Source organism: Alligator mississippiensis, chromosome 1 (genome assembly GCF_030867095.1).
Source record: "Alligator mississippiensis isolate rAllMis1 chromosome 1, rAllMis1, whole genome shotgun sequence".
Taxonomy (NCBI): domain Eukaryota; kingdom Metazoa; phylum Chordata; order Crocodylia; family Alligatoridae; genus Alligator; species Alligator mississippiensis.
In genome coordinates this window covers 48,024,523-48,042,635 of record NC_081824.1, presented here as the reverse complement: position 1 = coordinate 48,042,635, position 18,113 = coordinate 48,024,523, and the positions used below count along the sequence as shown (strand labels likewise).

At 41.3% G+C, this 18,113-nt stretch overlaps 1 protein-coding gene across 5 annotated transcripts in view; it reads left to right on the top strand.

The window, feature by feature from the left end:
* Positions 1-18,113, top strand: part of CILK1 (ciliogenesis associated kinase 1) — a 42,959-nt gene that overhangs the window by 4,821 nt on the left and 20,025 nt on the right. For 3 of the 5 annotated variants that reach the window (XM_019497272.2, XM_019497251.2, XM_019497247.2), the window contains 7 exons: positions 3,559-3,822; positions 6,548-6,602; positions 7,720-7,841; positions 11,788-11,867; positions 14,546-14,678; positions 15,177-15,348; positions 15,867-16,034. In XM_019497272.2, coding sequence (XP_019352817.1) covers positions 3,722-3,822; positions 6,548-6,602; positions 7,720-7,841; positions 11,788-11,867; positions 14,546-14,678; positions 15,177-15,348; positions 15,867-16,034 — 831 coding nt within the window. In that variant the 5' untranslated portion in view covers positions 3,559-3,721. The remainder of the gene's footprint in view (positions 1-3,558; positions 3,823-6,547; positions 6,603-7,719; positions 7,842-11,787; positions 11,868-14,545; positions 14,679-15,176; positions 15,349-15,866; positions 16,035-18,113) is intronic. The other 2 variants (XM_019497267.2, XM_019497256.2) reach the window with 1 other exon arrangement.

Sequence of the window (18,113 nt, the reverse complement as noted above, 5' to 3'; positions counted from 1 at the left end):
TTGCAACAAGACCACACTTTTGGCACATATTCAACTTTATGGCTCACTGAAACCCCCCGATTCTTATCGGCAGATTTGGGTCCCAGCGTTCCTTCCTTCCCTGCAGTTATATATGAGGGAGGAGTATTATTTCTAATGTGTGAGTATCTGTTTCAGTGCTTTTAGATTTCCTCCATGGCAGAACAAGGAAGGCTGCCATGGGATGGGAAGCTGTTGCTGTAATTATAAATCTTCTGGGTATACTCCCTTGAAATCCCTTCAGACCCAAGTGGAAAGTAGTACAGCTCTTCCACTCTTCACTTGAAGATACTTTTGGAGGGAAGGACCATGAGCACATTTAGCTAAATGATACCCAGCGGAGGCTGGATGCAGCATGAGGTCTCAGCTTGCATCCAAGTAATTACAGGAAACTGGTAAATTAATCTATTGGATAATTGGGCACTGTGGCGAATTCATTGTTGGTCTGACTCCCATTATCCCCCAACCAGTAATTGGACACTACTGGATAATTCACCTTTATTTGTCTTTCCTTTAGAGTCATGAATTAACCAGTTTACTGTACTACATCAAAACCCTCCATGAGAAAGACACCTGCTAGGAGCTCCATGAGGCCCACCAGCTTCAAGCTATATTTCTGTCCAGTGTTATAGTAGAAAGTCATCTCTCAAGCCATACTTAATATTTATTGCATTTATTACATTTGTAGAAAGAGCTAGGAGTTTTCTTAGTCGTTTGACCTGGATATTGAGAGATCAGCGTCTGAGACACTGGAATTCCAGAGTTAGAGTACTGCCACAACTCTTTGTTATACTTGTACAAGTAAGTGGTACAATCAGAGTTTGCACATGTGAATGCCTAAAGTTAGGTACCTAATGCCATGCTTAGGCAAGTGCAAAAGAGACCAAAAAGAAAATTGTTCTTTGAAGCCTCATAAACTGATATAGACATGGCTTTGAACTGTCCATAACAAGCTGGCAAATAGAGCAGACCCAGTTTCTGTTGAGGTCCCTGCAGCATATTTGTGTAGGTATTCTGCAGTATTCTTATATAATAAAGGGCTTAGTATGTCTGTCTGTCCGTCCATAACACTCTTGGAGCATTCTGTTTGGTTAGTGAAACAACTAATCAGAGTATGGAGTGCCACCATGATGTCAGGGACAGAGGGGACGGAGCGGGGGGCAAGGCCAGCCCTGCTCCATTCCCACCGTAATGGTGATGGTCCGCCACCTCTGAGGAGCAGGGCTGGGGGGGATGAAGCCAGCGGTGTTGGAGGCAGCAGCAGCGCAGGGTGGTGGCAGATGGGGACGGAGCGGATGGCGGGGCAAGCTTCCCCCCACCCCATCATTCTTGATGGGCTATTCACTAGTATATGTATAGCTGGCTGGAAATTATATGGTAGTTTAATCTGATTTACTATCTATAATTTTTTAATTAAATGCATTGAATAATGCAATCATTAGTCCCTCTGGTGGTAGCTTTTTTTGTTTTAATTACTAGTATGTAAAATTTCCAGTCTTTATCAGGAGAAAGGATTGTAGGATATGCATATTTGCTAATCTTTTCTTGAATGAAATGTGAGTTGGCATTTAAATTGATATTTTCACTGCTAAAGGAAATGTAAATGAGATAAGTGAGCAACTCACACCTACTGGAACCATTTTTATGCTGTGAAAATTGTCCATATTGCTTGTATTTGACTTCAATTTTTAAGGGTAAACTTTTTTGTAGGGGAGCTTCTGTAAAATTGTTCAGCAAAATGTGGTTCCGAGGCAAGTTCTGCTGAACGAGAGAGTACAAGTCTTCTCTTATAGCTGGTGATAGTTTCTCTCTCTCCTCCATAAACTGACAAAAATAGCCTTAACATATCATAGACTTCCTGGTATTTTTCCCACCTGAGTGCATCAGCCTTCCTGGTATTTTTCCCACCTGAGTGCATCAGTGGATCAGGTAGGGATGCAGAAGCATCTGTTTCAGGCAGTGTTTCATTACTGAAAAAGGGAAAGGGAACTGTTTGTCTGACACCTTTATCATTTGTTATAAGTAACATGCTTAATGGTTATGTTGGCATGAACATCAGTGGGCCTATTTACTGATGACCAGGGATCTGGGTTTTATCTGATTTAAAAAAATCCCCAAATTTCAAATTAAGAAAAGTAACCCCAAATCCACATTTTTCTGTGATTAAAATGAAACACCACTAATATATAGATTTTTGATTATCCCACTCCTTTAGTATAACCCATAAACTATGTGAGTGGAATATAATGAATATTTTCACTTTTTATCTAAAAGGGCAGACGAGCATATTTTGTGTGGGGGGGGCGGGCTGATAAATTATCTTGACAGCTTTTCAGTTGACAGTTGCTGAACAAATAATATATATATATATAAAGTGGTGTTTCATTTTAATCATGGAAAAATGTGGATTTGGGGTTACTTTTTTTAAATCGAAATTTGGGGATTTTTTTTTTTTAAATCGGAGAGAACCTGGATCCTTGTTGATGACCATGACAAAGTTGAACAACATGGGCTGTTATTGCTAAATGAAGAAACACAGGAGGTTGAGTTGCTGTTCTCACCATCACTATAATAGTCATTTGGTTATCCCAGGTAGGACAGCAAAGGGAACAAAGATTTAAAACTGCTGATGTTCAGCTGAATTAACACACAATACACAAATGACAAAAGACATTATCCAGGGCGTAAGAAAGCATAGAGCCGATTGTAATTGCAACGAAGACCGTCATAAATGCAGTCAATATTACAGATGTTCTGCTCAAGTTTATTTGAAGAGGATGGCTAATTTTCATGGTGTAGGTTATAGTTATTCCTTTATAACTAAATCTAAACATTTAGTATCTAATATAACATTGGGAGAAGTTGGACTAGGCAAGATATTCTATCTTTTCAGCGATTCTGCCATTCACGCTGTGTCAGGACAATGGGTCTGTCAGTTAATCTGGATATGTAAAGTATTTCTATAGCCACAGGCATCCATAGTGTAACCACCCCTGGATAAATTTGACCCTACCTATTTTGTGGCATCTTGTTCTTTGTCTACTGATTTTTTTTTTCTCTTGTGAATATATATAAGGCTGTACCTCTGACATGAAAAGACAGTTTGAGAAGTTAGGGAAAGATTTATCAGACAGACTCCTGGTTGGTTGTCTTTGCTAGAGAAAAAGCCTTGCCATTTTAGAGGTGTTCAGTCTTTTTGGTGTGGCACTTCTTTTCTCAGCCCACAAGAACTCACTGAGCCTTAGTAATTGTAGTATCACCTATGGCCATCCATTTCAGCTCTTAGCAAGACTGCTGTGAAGTGGTGACCCTGCAATTGCAGCTGGCTTCTGGGTAGAAAGAGAGGGGAATGGACTAAGGAGTGAGAGCCCTCCTCTGCCCACACCCATTTCAAGCCAGGTACTATCTGGCCCTTTATCAGTAGATAACTAAGTGAAGAACCCACTTTGTGTTCACGAATGTCTTCAAGAAGAAAGAGACTTCAAACAAATGACCTCAGAAGAATACACAACTCAAATGGACTGTGTTCTGTGCTTCCAGACCAAAGGCTAAGCCTTGAAAACATGATTCTTGCAGCTTTTCATGGGGTCCTGAGTGCTCTGTATTTATGCTGCCACAGAAAGAACTGGTTACACTCAGAGGAGGAACACAGGGAAGTGTATCCAAAGGACTGAAATGAATTTGCAGCTAAAGGATCCACATCATGAATAGATATACAACTATCAAACAGCTTGGCGATGGAACATACGGCTCCGTCCTCCTAGGGAGAAGCATTGAATCCGGAGAGCTAATTGCCATCAAGAAGTAAGTTATTTGACCTGTTACTGAAAGAGATTGTATTAGATTGGCGCACACAGATAAATATGCATCATATGTACAGAACATACATAACTTGTATGCTTGGAATTTACTGCAATATAGCCTAGATCCTTCTTGATATAATTACTGCAACAAGAAGTTAACTGAGATACCCTTACACAACGTTGTAAAATACACTCTCTTCTTCTCATGCTACTATCTTAGTTATCTTAGGTGTGATGAGTAAAGATTCATGCTTGTAGAAAACAAAGCTACCAGTACAAATTCCATCATGTGAATAGGTGCAGGAAAATATAAAGTTGTGAATGAATTAGATATTTTAATGTGCCTCAAGTTAAGTGGCAGTTTACCAATTTGACCCGACCCTTGGACGGTTCAGATCCATTAAACAAATTTACCTCAGCGCATTCTGTTTTATCATACCCCAAATGTTTCTTGTTCTGAAAAGGTAAGTGTGTCTTTTGATCCCGTCTGTTACATGCCATGTTGTACGTTGCTCTTATTGTTCCATTCTAAATGAAGTCTTCATGTTCAAAATGTTTCCATGGCAGAATGACCCAGTCACGGTGAGAATTTGGCTCAGTATGAAGGAGCTATTAAAATTTTAACACTGAAATTATTTTACATTGACACCAGACTTTTCAATAGTGTAATTAAGCCCAGAATTTGAAAACTTTCATTTTCAGATCTCCCATTTTTTTAAAAAGACAGTTTCTAAAAGGACCAGTTATCAATTGTTTTTAGGTAAGATTGTGTGTGGCTTAAAAAACAGGTCCACTTCTATTAAAAAAAAAAAAACAAAACATAGTCACAGGCTGAGATTTCATTATGTTACCTATACCTCTAATTAAAAACAATAGAGGCTTTATCTTTACTAGGGAAAATGTATATTTTTAACTTCTTATACAGGCACAGGCTACAGAGATTTGTATAAGCTACAGCCATTTTCACAATGCTTTCTATATCCATCTTAAAAAAAAGTCTGTGTATTCACCTGGTGGGGGGAAAGTTTAATTTTAAACTGTGTTAAACATAATTTTATGATTCTATTGAAGACAGGCAGGTGCCATTTTGTCAAGGGGTTTCCCTCTATCAGTTCCCATGGTTAAAAACTACAACTGTCTTGTTATTACTCATGTGGTAACACAGGTTAGCTGAAAAACATTTGAAATGTTTTTCACTATTTTATCCACGACATTTGTAACATGGCATCTAAATCCAGTTTAGTACAAGGCTTGGTTTTTGAGGCGGGGAGGGAAGAGGGAGCATTGTCCAGAAACCTTGCCAGATGTTTCAGTTTTTCATCATTACTGAAGATGGCCTCTGCAGTAGGTCAGCACAATGGAAAAGATACTTTGTGCACTTGCCCTAATTTATTGTACATCAGGAATTGAAAGGAATTAAGAGTTAAGAAGCAATAATAGAACATTAGAACTGCTGACGTAGGACCATCAATGCAGGAGAAAACAAAAGCAACCATTTAAAGATGAAAATGCCAGATTTCTTATTGAAGTGATACATACTCTCTTGGGCACACAAGTACAAATTCACTCAATTGGATTCTGTCCATGCTAGTGAAGTTGCCATGGTAAAAACACCAGAGACAGCTACACCAGAGGTGTCAAACTCCTTTAGTGTGCCACACCTCCCTTCCCCCCTTCCTCTGCTCCTCCCTCCCCCCTGCTTCCCAGGCCAGGTCAGGACCATGGGACTGCTCAAAAGCTACATCTGGACCCACCTCTGCTGGCAGGGTGAGTGGCATTATTGTGAACTCCTGTGGCTGCCTAAACCAGTATTTCAGCTCAGGGAATCGCAGGTGCTTATGCCACTGTTGCTTGCTCCACCAGTGCTGAAACAGGGCTCCAGACTAGGGAATTCTTAAGGAGCTGCAGGGTTTTAAACCGCCACCAATTCCCAGCCGCTCTGGGAGCTTTATATTTGACACCCTTCCTCTATGGTGCCAAAATGAATTCAGACAAGCATGACTATTTTACCTAGGTAGTATGTGATACAGCATGTTCACACAGTTGTAACATAGTGATAGAAAACATTGTGTATTTGAAGTAACCAGTTAATCATCTTTATTAAACGTGCATCTCTGGTAAAGCAAAGCTATTTTCTAGTTTGGAAGAAGAGATGAAACTGGAAATGCAAATATATCTTGATCAGTTCATTTGAGGAAGAATAAACAAAGTAAAAAATTAAACTGTGCAGAAAACCTGGATGCTAAAAAGTGAGAAAATTGAGGTCTAAAAAGAAGTACGATGACCATGAAGTGATCATGATGGAGGAGAAAAAAAAGTAGGGACTCACTCTAGTTCTCTGAAGAGATTTCTTTTGATTTGAATAAATTGGCTTCACCATTATGAATCTGATTTAGCTGTTTTGCTATTTACATTTTTTAAAATCAAACTCTCCCACCTTTTAGTTGTGTGTGCCTACCAAAAGTCTTTTTTCTTATTCGTTCAAGATTAAAATTGTTTAGCATTAAGAAACGCATGAAAACTACTACCCCTTTATAGAACAGTAATACCTAACTCATCTACAGCACACCTCACCTGTAGGGACAAACTGCTTTAACCAAGGAAATAACAATATCCCCTTTTTCAGATGGGGAACCTGAGGCACTGGGAAGTAGTGTGATTTATGGAGCTCAGATTGTAGCTGACACTGACCCTATTACTACTTGCCTTTGCCTCTACTCACACAGGATGAAGAGAAAATTTTATTCTTGGGAAGAATGCATGAATCTTCGAGAAGTTAAGGTACCTGTTAATTCTTCAGATTTTTTTTCCCTTTTTAAAAAAAATTGATCCTCTGTGGTGTGTCTGGGTGCCATAAAATATTTTCTGACCCCTTCATTGAGTAGCCCTCCATCCTGACAGTAAGGGCTGTAGAGCACAATGTGGGTAGTTCACGCTATTTCTCAAACTTTCTTAAACCCATCAACACTATTTTGTATTCATGTAAAAAATCATTTGAAAGCTGCTGCCAGATTCAATGAACACCAGTCAGCAAGCTATGAACAAGAGTAGCTTCTCAAGGCAGAGGGTAGCTGTCGGAATTCTGGTGTGGCTACTCTGCAGCAATTGTAACAGGAGCTCTGGGGGTTTAAGTGTGTATTTCATTGTGTATTCTAGAGCCTATGTACACATGCCGTTTGCTCATCAATACCCTCTGTGCATATACACCTTTCCACAGAAGTAATGCCTGTTTGTGGACAATTGATGTGGAGACCCAATTTTGAATGTATGGTCCTGCTGCCATAAACGTTTTGGTGCACGCTCAGAATGTCAATGCTAACTGCTTTTCTTTGATTTCCAAATGTGGCTGGTACTAGTGCAGCTCAACTGGAATGGCGATGGTGCAGTGCAAATCACTTTTCTTCCAATTTGGCTTCAGACAGGCTTGTCTATACTTATTGCTGCTACTGGTTATTGAAAACGTGGGAAGGTTGGGGAAAGACCCAAAGAGTTTTTTCTTCAGAAAGCAAAGTTAAATTGAGTTCAAAGTCCAACCTGACATTTACTAGCACAGGTGCAGTAGTAGGGTGGGAAGCTGGGGTGGGAAAAAAACACAACTATTAAGATACTTAATGTTGTTCCAGTTGATTGCGCCTGATTGGTCAATGGAGCCAAAATAAAAATGAATGTGTTTACAGCAGTCAGATTACACACACAAAATGGAGCTCTTGCACATATGTGCATGCAATAATTAATTTGGGGACTATGGCCTTCACGGTGGAGCTACCCACTACTTGGAAAATTTAAGCAGCTTTTTAAACAAGGGCTTCTATAAAAACAATATGAAATTTTTCCCATAAGTAGATATATATATGATAGTTCTAGGTCCCTAAATTCTTTTTGTATTTTATGCTTCTAGTCTTTGAAGAAATTAAACCATACCAATGTGGTGAAATTGAAAGAAGTTATCAGGGAAAATGATCATCTGTATTTTATATTTGAATACATGAAGGAAAACCTTTATCAATTAATGAAAGAAAGGTATGTGAATTCTGTCATGTCTTCTTACAAGCGTGTGACACATTCTGTCAAACATTCATACTTATAAAAGTATTCATTCACTTAAAAAGAGTTCATGCTCTTTATTTTTAGTGCCTGTGTTGTCTTTTGAAAGATGCTGTGCTTTTGTTAGGTGTCAAATGCAGTCTTAAAGTAGTACGTTACAGGATAAAGTGTAAGCCTTGCTCTGCTTTATATACTTTAGAGGGTGTGGCACCAGTTTAACTACATCTGATACCAACCCCCAGTGTGTATATGCTGCCCCAATATAAATCACAATGGTGTTAGGCCTTGCTTATACTGGTGCAGCTTTTCTACAATAGGTTTCTTACCTAGCATAGCTAAAATTCCTGATATTGACCATTTCTTGTTGGTTTGACTGATTTATTAAATGGATATTAAAAATAAATGTTGATAGAATCATAGGGATGGAAGGGGCATTATGTGGCATTTAATCCAGCCCTCTACAGATTTGGGGTTCATTGATTCATAGATTCATAGATGTTAGGGTCGGAAGAGACCTCAATAGCTCATCGAGTCCGACCCCCTGCATAGGCAGGAAAGAGTGCTGGGTCTAGCTGACCCCAGCTAGATGCTTATCTAACCTCCTCTTGAAGACCCCCAGGGTAGGGGAGAGCACCACCTCCCTTGGGAGCCCGTTCCAGACCTTGGCCACTCGAACTGTGAAGAAGTTCTTCCTAATGTCCAATCTAAATCTGCTCTCTGCTAGCTTGTGGCCATTGTTTCTTGTTACCCCCGGGGGGCGCCTTGGTGAATAAATACTCGCCAATTCCCTTCTGTGCCCCTGTGATGAACTTACAGGCAGCCTCCAGGTCGCCTCTCAACCTTCTCTTGCGGAGGCTGAAAAGGTCCAGTTTCTCTAGTCTCTCCTCGTAGGGCTTGTTCTGCAGGCCCTTAACCATACGAGTGGCCCTTCTCTGGACCCTCTCCAGGTTATCCGCATCCCTTTTGAAGTGCGGCGCCCAGAATTGCACGCAGTACTCCAACTGCGGTCTGACCAGCGCCCGATAGAGGGGAAGTATCACCTCCTTGGACCTATTCGTCATGCATCTGCTGATGCACGACAAAGTGCCGTTGGCTTTTCTGATGGCTTCGTCACACTGCCGACTCATGTTCATCTTAGAGTCCACTAGGACTCCAAGATCCCTTTCCACTTCTGTGCCACCCAGCAGGTCATTCCCTAGGCTGTAGGTGTGCTGGACATTTTTCCTCCCTAGGTGCAGCACTTTGCATTTCTCCTTGTTGAATTGCATTCTGTTGTTTTCTGCCCACTTGTCTAACCTGTCCAGGTCTGCTTACAGCTGTTCCCTGCCCTCCGGCGTGTCCACTTCTCCCCATAGCTTTGTGTCATCTGCAAACTTGGACAGAGTACATTTCACTCCCTCGTCCAAGTCGCTGATGAAGACATTAAAGAGTATCGGTCCAAGGACCGAGCCCTGCGGGATCCCACTGCCCACACCCTTCCAGGTCAAAGCCGACCCATCCACCACAACTCTCTGGGTGCGACCCTCCAGCCAGTTTGCCACCCACCGGACTGTGTAGTCATCCAAGTCACAGCCTCTTAACTTGTTCACCAGTATGGGGTGGGATACCGTATCGAAGGCCTTCCTGAAGTCTAAGTATACAACATCCACCCCTCCTCCTGTGTCCAGGCATTTCGTAACCTGGTCATAAAAAGAGACTAGATTGGTCAGGCACGATCTGCTTGCCACGAACCCGTGCTGGTTTCCCCTCACCATAATTTGTCCTGCCGGGCTCCCGCAAATGTGAGCCTTGATAATTTTTTCAAAGACTTTGCCAAGGATGGAGGTGAGACTGACCAGCCTATAATTGCCCAGGTCCTCCTTCCTCCCCTTCTTGAAAATGGGGACCACATTGGCCCTTTTCCAGTCCTCTGGGACTTGGCCCGTGCGCCACGAGTGTTCAAATATTCCCACCAGTGGCTCTGCAATGATGTCGGCCAGTGCCTTCAGCACCCTTGGATGGAGCTCATCTGAGCCTGCCGACTTAAAGGCATCCAGTTCTTCCAAGTGACTCTGCACCATCTCAGGGTCTACGCATGGAAGTCTGGTGCCTTGCTGCTGCCTCTCTGCAACCCCAGTGAGAGACTTGTCATGCCCCTCGCTTAGGAACACTGAGGCAAAGAACTCATTGAGGAGTTCAGCCTTGTCCCCCCTGTCTGTCACCAATTGTTTCTGCCCATTTAGCAGGGGTCCCATTCCTCCCTGGGCCTTCCTTTTACTCCCTATATATCTAAAAAACAATTTCTTGTTGTCCTTTACTTGGGATGCCATCCTCAGCTCCATGGTAGCTCCCAAACTATCCCAGACAGATGCCAGTTCTTCCTCCTCTTGAAATCTCCAGTGACCATGATTCCACAACTTCTCTAGAAAACTTGTTCCATTGTCCTGCTGCTCTTACAGTTGGGAATATTGTGGCATTTAGCATAATATTATCATTCAGTTTTTGTGTGAATATATTTGCATACAAAACGAGTATGCATAAAATGGCCATGGATAATTAATTAAACTCACTAAAACATCTATTTTCAGTCAGTCCTGAACATTAACAATATTTAGCATATGCATTATGGTCACAAGTAAAGAATGTGTGCAAATGTGATTCATGTTCAGGAGCTCTAGCAAGGGTATGTTCAGTTTTTCAAATTATTGAAATAGTCCTAAAAAATTCCCCGATAGAATGAGAAGCATATTTTTTTTTTATAAGGAATCTGAAAGGATAGAGTTTCACAAGCACATTTGTCCATTTGTGATTATGCATACTGAATTGCATTCATGTATTTACAAATGGACATTTGAATACCAAAATACTGCTTTGCTGGCACAAATGTTGCCTGGTTTTACATCCAGTTGTGGCAGCCTTTGCATGAAGCTGCAGATGTAACTAGACATCAGGCCTTATTTATGAAATGCTAAACCTCAAAAAATGCAGACTCAAGAGTATATATTATACAACACTATTTATTTATTCCTGTGTGGTATTACAAGTAGCATGCGTGTCTTACTCATAAAAAAAACAAATGGTTTAAAGACTTTCAAAGACATTGTATGGTATAATTAAATGATTGAGCATTTTAAACATAAACCTGTTAAGCTTTAATTATGTGTGTGAATGTCAGCTAAGACTATTTTTATACATTGGAGGGGAAAGCGAAGAAACTCGTTTATTTTTCCAATACCATTTGCTTAAAATGAGTATTAAAGTTTGACTCCGGTTGCTGACTTCACTTTTAAAATATGTGATAGTCAGAATAAGTTCAGGGGTGGAATCAAACCCAGGGAGTTTCAAAATGCTCAGGCCTCTTGTTTCATTACTCCGAGGCTCCTTGCAGTGTTGCTTATCACTGATCTCCCAAGGCCACTGTCACTGTGTGTTGGAATGGCTTGAGGCGGGGCTAGAGGTACTTGTCTCACCTAGCCCGTGAGTCTAGCTCTTCTTTCCTTCAATAGTAAGAGTTGCTTTAAACTTGTTGCCCTAATCCTTTTTCAGGATATTGCAGTTGTGACTGTTTGTACTATCAACAGCTACAGAGAGAAATGTCTTCCTGAAAACAGAAGGGAGAGCCAATTAGATGCCCCTTCTCTGTTAGAGGGCAAAACTAAGCAAAATATTTGATCCTTGCAGATTGAAGAAGTGAGGCCAGTGGAAAAAGTACAGTGAATACAATAAACTGAGACAGGCTGTCTCTGAATCCCTACAAAACTGTGGAATGCGCCTGATTCTCTTTTGTTTCATTAAAAGTTTGCAGTAGATTATGCAACTTCTTGCCCAGCTTGTATCCATGGAATGGATTTTTCTAGTGGGTGTTTTTACTGAAGATTCATATAAAAGATAAACTGCTGTATTAACACACCAATTAATTTCTGTTTTACCTTTTACCCTACAGAAACAAACTCTTCCCTGAATCAATGGTTAGGAATATTATGTATCAGATCCTGCAAGGGCTTGCATTTATCCATAAACATGGTAAGCCATATTTTAGCTCTAAGTATTTTGAATCTGAGTTTTAATGCATTAATAGAGGCTCTCGTAAAAGGACAGAATTGTTCATTTTCAGATCACTGATGAATCACTGGAGAATTGTTATCTGATGGTTGCCTGGTGTGCAATAATAACCAGCTTTGCTGGATGTTTCTCCAGTTCCTAGTGGATAGGTTTCCACATAATCAAACTATCACAGCTAACGCTAATGGGAACTTCCCTTAACAAGTTTGAGAGACCTCAGAGATTGGGCTCTTTCAGATGGCCCTTTCAAGTAAGGACTGAGGGGACTAAGGTTAAGTTAGTGGGACAGTATAATAAGGTTCAGACTGCAGTCAACTGTGTTGTAGCTGTTCATTGGATAAATAGAGGGTCTCAGGTTTCAGAGTTTTTGCTCTGGCACTTCTGCTGGACATTCTATTTATTTCATGTTTATGTCTCTAGTGCAAGTGTCAAGTATATATACACAGATGGTAAAATGTCCATGTGATAAATAGCTTGCATGATTTTCCAGGCAGCCTTTAGGATACCAGTAAGGATTGACTTTGTGTACCAGCCAGATCTAATAAGACAAGTTAAAGTAAAACAAAATTTTAATCAAGCAATTTCATTTTTTTCTTTTAATTGTATATTTGTCATGTTTTTTTCGTTCTGCATCACTGTGTTGTAGATTCCCTGTACTTAGTACATTGGTTCTGCAAACCCTTCACAGGAACAGCTCCGGTCAGTAATTAGTAGGAGCCTTGGAAGTGGAATTATAAGCCCCCAAGTTACTTTAAATAATACACTTAGATTTGTCCCTTTATAAAGCATTCCTATGCTAATAGATTTATTTGCTTACAGTTAACTTAGTGGCTATTGGCCACAACCTTCAAAACAATCAAGAAACACTGCCCTTCGCAAAAGGGTGCATACAACATATTTTTATATTATTAATCTAATATCATCTATGGGCAGATACTCATCTATGGGCAGAAGTCCTCATTAATATATGCTGGCAAAGAAAGCATAAGATTTCAGAATGTTTTGTATTTTTGCTCAGCATGATGTAGACCCAAGAACTGGAATTAATTGGTTCTGACAAAGCTGCTTTATTGTTATGCTGACCTCCTGCATACTGGGTTGTAATTTTTTCTGGCAACATGTTGCAAATCACAGTCACAAGTAAGAGCTGGAAATTTACAGCAGGGGAGACAGGACAGTGTTGTGGATCAAGGTATAAGGCTGGAAGTCTCAAAGCCAGGGTTCTGTTTCTGTATCTGCAGCAGTCCTGAGAGGTAAAGGGAGAGAGCATGGTACCTATTCTTAACTTCCTTGAGCCTTTCTGGCCCTAAATCTAAACAACATCAGTACCCAGAGCTCAAAATACACTCCATAAATTCATATTTTCCATACAAAGCATTAATGTTCTAGTTAGAAGTTTGTCAATGAATAAGCCATCTCAGAAGCCATACCATCTAAACACAGCCCAAATCTCATCTAGGGCTGTCTTTCTACAACAAAATGAAAGTGTCGTTGTAACATTTGGTAACTTGATCTAACAATAACAGTGATGACTTGGCCATGCAGGCTTTACCACAAGCTAACAACCACAGTATTTCCCCAGGTTGCGTCCATGGTGTATCTATGGGCCTGGATGGTTGGGAGCTAAGTTAAGCTGACACAGGTATGACAGCTTGTGCTACAATCACACCTTCACTTTATAATGTAGACATACCCTAAATCGGGTCACCAGCCCATGGCCCTCAGGTTGGGTCCAGCCCATAGAGCCTCTGGATCCAACCCAGAACTGTGGGCTTTAATGGCAAGGGACTTTGCCCGCACTGTGCTGCACTGTAGACAGATAGTGATCAACTTAACCTACGCCATGGCATAGACCAGCTGGGAGCTCTCTGGGCCATGCTGCATTTGGGCAGTGGGGAGAACCAGTAGCATCCAGGCTTTAGCGCCAGCCCATCTAGGAGCCAAGGTGAGCTATATTGGTTTTCCCCTGAAAGAACATTGCCACTCACTAACATAAATCATCCTTCAGCCTCTACCCTCATGTGAGAATCTGTACTTTCTCTAAAGTATGGTTTTGCAGCATGACATTTCAGGACAGACTTTGGCCACTGAAGTTAAAACTGACATTCCTGAGACAAGTCCCTTTATGGGAGGTACCTTTCGAGGAACACCATCTTGTTTGCCTCAAGGGAATTACATCTCAGGTACCTGACTTGATCTCCACTGCAGTATCCACTGATGGTCAGGTGTTCTAAGATTCATAGATAGAAAATGCTAGAGAAGTCCAGAAATTTTTCCTTGATTTTTATATGCACAGTATTTTGTTTAAATTAAATGGGGATGGAGGGGTGCAGATACAGATATTTTAATATTCTACTTGCATATTTTCCATTAAAATAAAAAGTAACAGTAATACTATGTATATTGCATTAATTTTAAAAGTAGATATGTGACCAGATTTCCTAAGAATTTGAACTTCTCTCTGAATCCATACCAATTGGACTAAGCTGTATTGACCAGCAAGTTATTTTACATTTTGATCTTCTGATCTATTCAACAGAGAGCAGTGGCAACTTATCTGAAGGCATTCTGATGAAAAATAAAAGACTACAAAGAGTTGTTAAGCTGCAGTGCAGGCTGATATTTAATTTGAATTGCAGGGTTCTTTCACAGAGACTTGAAACCTGAAAACCTCCTTTGCATGGGACCAGAACTTGTGAAAATAGCAGACTTTGGCTTAGCCCGAGAAATCAGATCCAGACCGCCTTACACAGACTACGTATCTACAAGATGGTAAATGCAGGTGTTTGGCTATGTTGTAAGATGGACATACTTAACTGAAGTTAAAAATAATGTGTTTATGGAGCCATAAATGTAGCGCATCACACTTAATTTAGCCTAATTAAAAATCTTCAGTGCGTGCAAGGTAAGTGGTACAGGGACAAAAAGCAGTACCATACCTGGAGATAATTAATATTGCTTAACTACTGGCACGTGAAAAATATTCTCCAGCTCTCATAAAATGTTTCATGATGTGCAGTCTTTAAGAAGCATAGGGAAGAGCTGATGTAGTCAAGGGGACATGCTGAGAATGTGGCATGCTAGAGAGACTTAGAGATAACAGCCTGATTTCTAAAAGAGCTGCAGTCCCCTCTAGTAGCCAGTTGCTAATGGCTGGAAATTGCTGGGTTTCTGCAAAGCAGAGAACAAAAAACTCAGCATGACTTGCTTGGAAATAACCATGTTGTGAAGCACTCATTTGTGAATACCATAACTGTGGTTGTTTTACAGGTATAGGGCTCCTGAAGTTCTCCTGAGGTCCACCAGCTACAGTTCCCCCATTGATATCTGGGCTGTTGGTTGTATAATGGCAGAAGTTTACACATTGAGGCCTCTTTTCCCAGGTGCCAGTGAAATCGACACTATATTCAAGATTTGCCAAGTGCTTGGAACTCCAAAAAAGGTAGCCAAGTAAGAGTTGAGTGTTTAGTCATGTTTCACAGGCCAGCAATGTTAAAATGCTGATGAAATAGGGTAGAAGGTCATCTTCTATATTTGTTGCTATACCCGGTACTGATTCAGAGCTGAGTTGTAATAAAACTTTAATTTTCTTTGAAGTCACTAAAATTGTTTTGAACATGTTCAGCAAAGAACATTATCAAAGACCAAAAAAGGTAGTTGGTATTTCTGGTGTCCTTTGGTCTGTTCTGTTGCATTAAACTTTCACTTACAATTGAGTGTGAATTTCTCTCCAGTGGTTGGACTCCTACCTCCTAATCCCACTTGTGCCAGTAACTGGTGATGTGATCCTGCCATCAGATTCCCTGCTTGTAAAATAGCTCTCTGTCACATTAGAGCTTTGAATTTTAAGACTCTGAAGCACCTTGAGATCATTGGATGAAAGATACTGTGAATTAATACTCGTAGTATTTAAGAGCCATGATGTCATATGACATTCTAATGGAATACCATTGCTTTCAGAATGACTGGCTTGAAGGCTATCAACTTGCATCTGCCATGAATTTCCGTTGGCCCCAGTGTGTACCTAACAACCTGAAAACACTAATTCCTAATGCAAGCAGTGAGGCGGTTCAGCTTATGCGAGATATGCTACAGTGGGACCCCAAAAAACGACCAACGGCTAGTCAGGTTGGTTTTCATTTTGTTTATCAGCACCTGGTGACTGTTCATCACTCTTTCCTTTTTTCCCCACATCTTTTTATGACAGCTAGGACTCTATCCCTGCAAAATATCTACTCTGGACAGTCTTAACCTAGACAGTCTGAATAACATATCACTCAGTGTATAGCTGTATAGGCCACAGAGTCCTTGAGCTAGGGTTCAGAGCCCTTGATATGTATACAAAAGGCTCAAACATATTAAAGTCTGTGGCTCTGTGTCTTCCTTGCTATTGGTATTTGTGCTACCTAGGTTAAAGCTTTCTAAGGTATGGCCACTCATGCTGCAGTCACACCTTCTGTTGCAAATAATGAGCTCCTCAACCTCTGTGGGGTTGAGGGAATTCATTACCTTACAGGTTATGGACCTAAGTAAATAAACAGGCAGGGGACCTAGAGAGAACTTAAGGTTAAAATTCCTTTGACTTCATGAAGACTAGGCCTGGATTGTTATTTTGCATCCAGTCTCTCACAGAAAGCATATCCACAAAGTGTTGAATAATGTGGGAGATAAATTATTAAATAGAAGTGGGAGAGAAATTCACAGATGAGAATATCCAAAAATATATTTTCAAATTATTTAGCACAAATAGTTATATAAGCAAATGGAACTTTGCAGCCAGGTAAGACAAGAATGTAATGTGGTAAAAACCTATGAGGCAAGGAGATAGTGGACACTTCTTCCAGTTAATAGGATCTAGGGAGTAAAAAACTGCACCTGGATAAGCAACACTAGGCAACAATGAACCAGTGCTTTATTGTTCACTCACAACTACTTAATTTCCTTGTAAGCAGGGCAAAGATCATAGAATCATAGAAGTAGGGTTGGAAGGTACCTTGTAGATCTTCAAGTCCGACCCCCTGCCTGGGCAGGAGGAAAACTGGACTCAATTGACCCCAGTCAGGTAGGCATCAAGCCGCTTCTTAAAGACCCCCAGGGTAGGAGCCATCACCACTTCCCTTGGAAGTTGGTTCCAGATCCTAGCCGCCCTTACTGTGAAGTAGTTCCTACGGATGTCTAATCTAAACCTACTCTCCAACACTTTGTGACCGTTATTCCTTGTTATCCCGGGGGTGCTAGGGGAAACAAGGTTTCCCCCAAGCCCTTCTGGTCCCCCCCTAGTGAGTTTATCACCAGGTCCCCCCTCAGCCTTCTCTTGTGAAGGCTGAACAGGTTCAGGTCCCGTAGCCTCTCATTGTAGGGTCTGCCCTGCTGTCCCCAGATCATGTGGGTGGCCCTCCTCTAGACCCTCTCAATATTGTCCACATCCCCCTTGAAGTGGGGTGCCCAGAACTGGACACAGTACTCCAGCTGTGGCCTGACCAGTGTCGCGTAGAGGGGGAGGATCACCTCCTTGGACCTACTTGAGAGGCACCTGCGGATGCACGATAAGGTCCGGTTAGCCCAGCCGACCGTGACCTCGCATTGTTGGCCCATGTTCATCTTGGAGTCAATGATGACTTCAAGATCCCTTTCTGCCTCCGTGCTCTCAAGAAGGGAGTTTCCCATCTTATAAGTGTGCTGCTGGTTACTACTGCCGAAGTGCAGCACCCTGCGTTTGTCAGTATTGAAACGCATCCTATTTTTGTTAGCCCACCCCTGCAACCTATCCAGGTCTTTCTGCAGTCTTTCTCTCCCTACTAACGTGCCCACCTCACCCCAAATGTTGGTGTCATCAGCAAATTTAAACAGGTTGCTTTTCACCCCATCATCTAAATCGCTGATAAAGAAATTGAACAGTGCGGGCCCAAGGACCGAGCCCTGGGGGACTCCGCTGCCCACTTCCCCCCAGGTCAAATATGACCCGTCCAACACCACCCTCTGAGTATGACCCTTCAGCCAATTTGCAATCCATTTGACTGTGTAGGCATCGATGCCACAGTCGCCTAGTTTTTTAATGAGGATGGGGTGGGAGACAGTGTCAAAGGCCTTGCTGAAGTCCAGAAAGACTACATGCATGGTGACACCTGCATCCAATGCTTTTGTGACCTGATCGTAAAAGGCAATCAGGTTGGTCTGACATGACCTGCCTCTAATGAAATCGTGCTG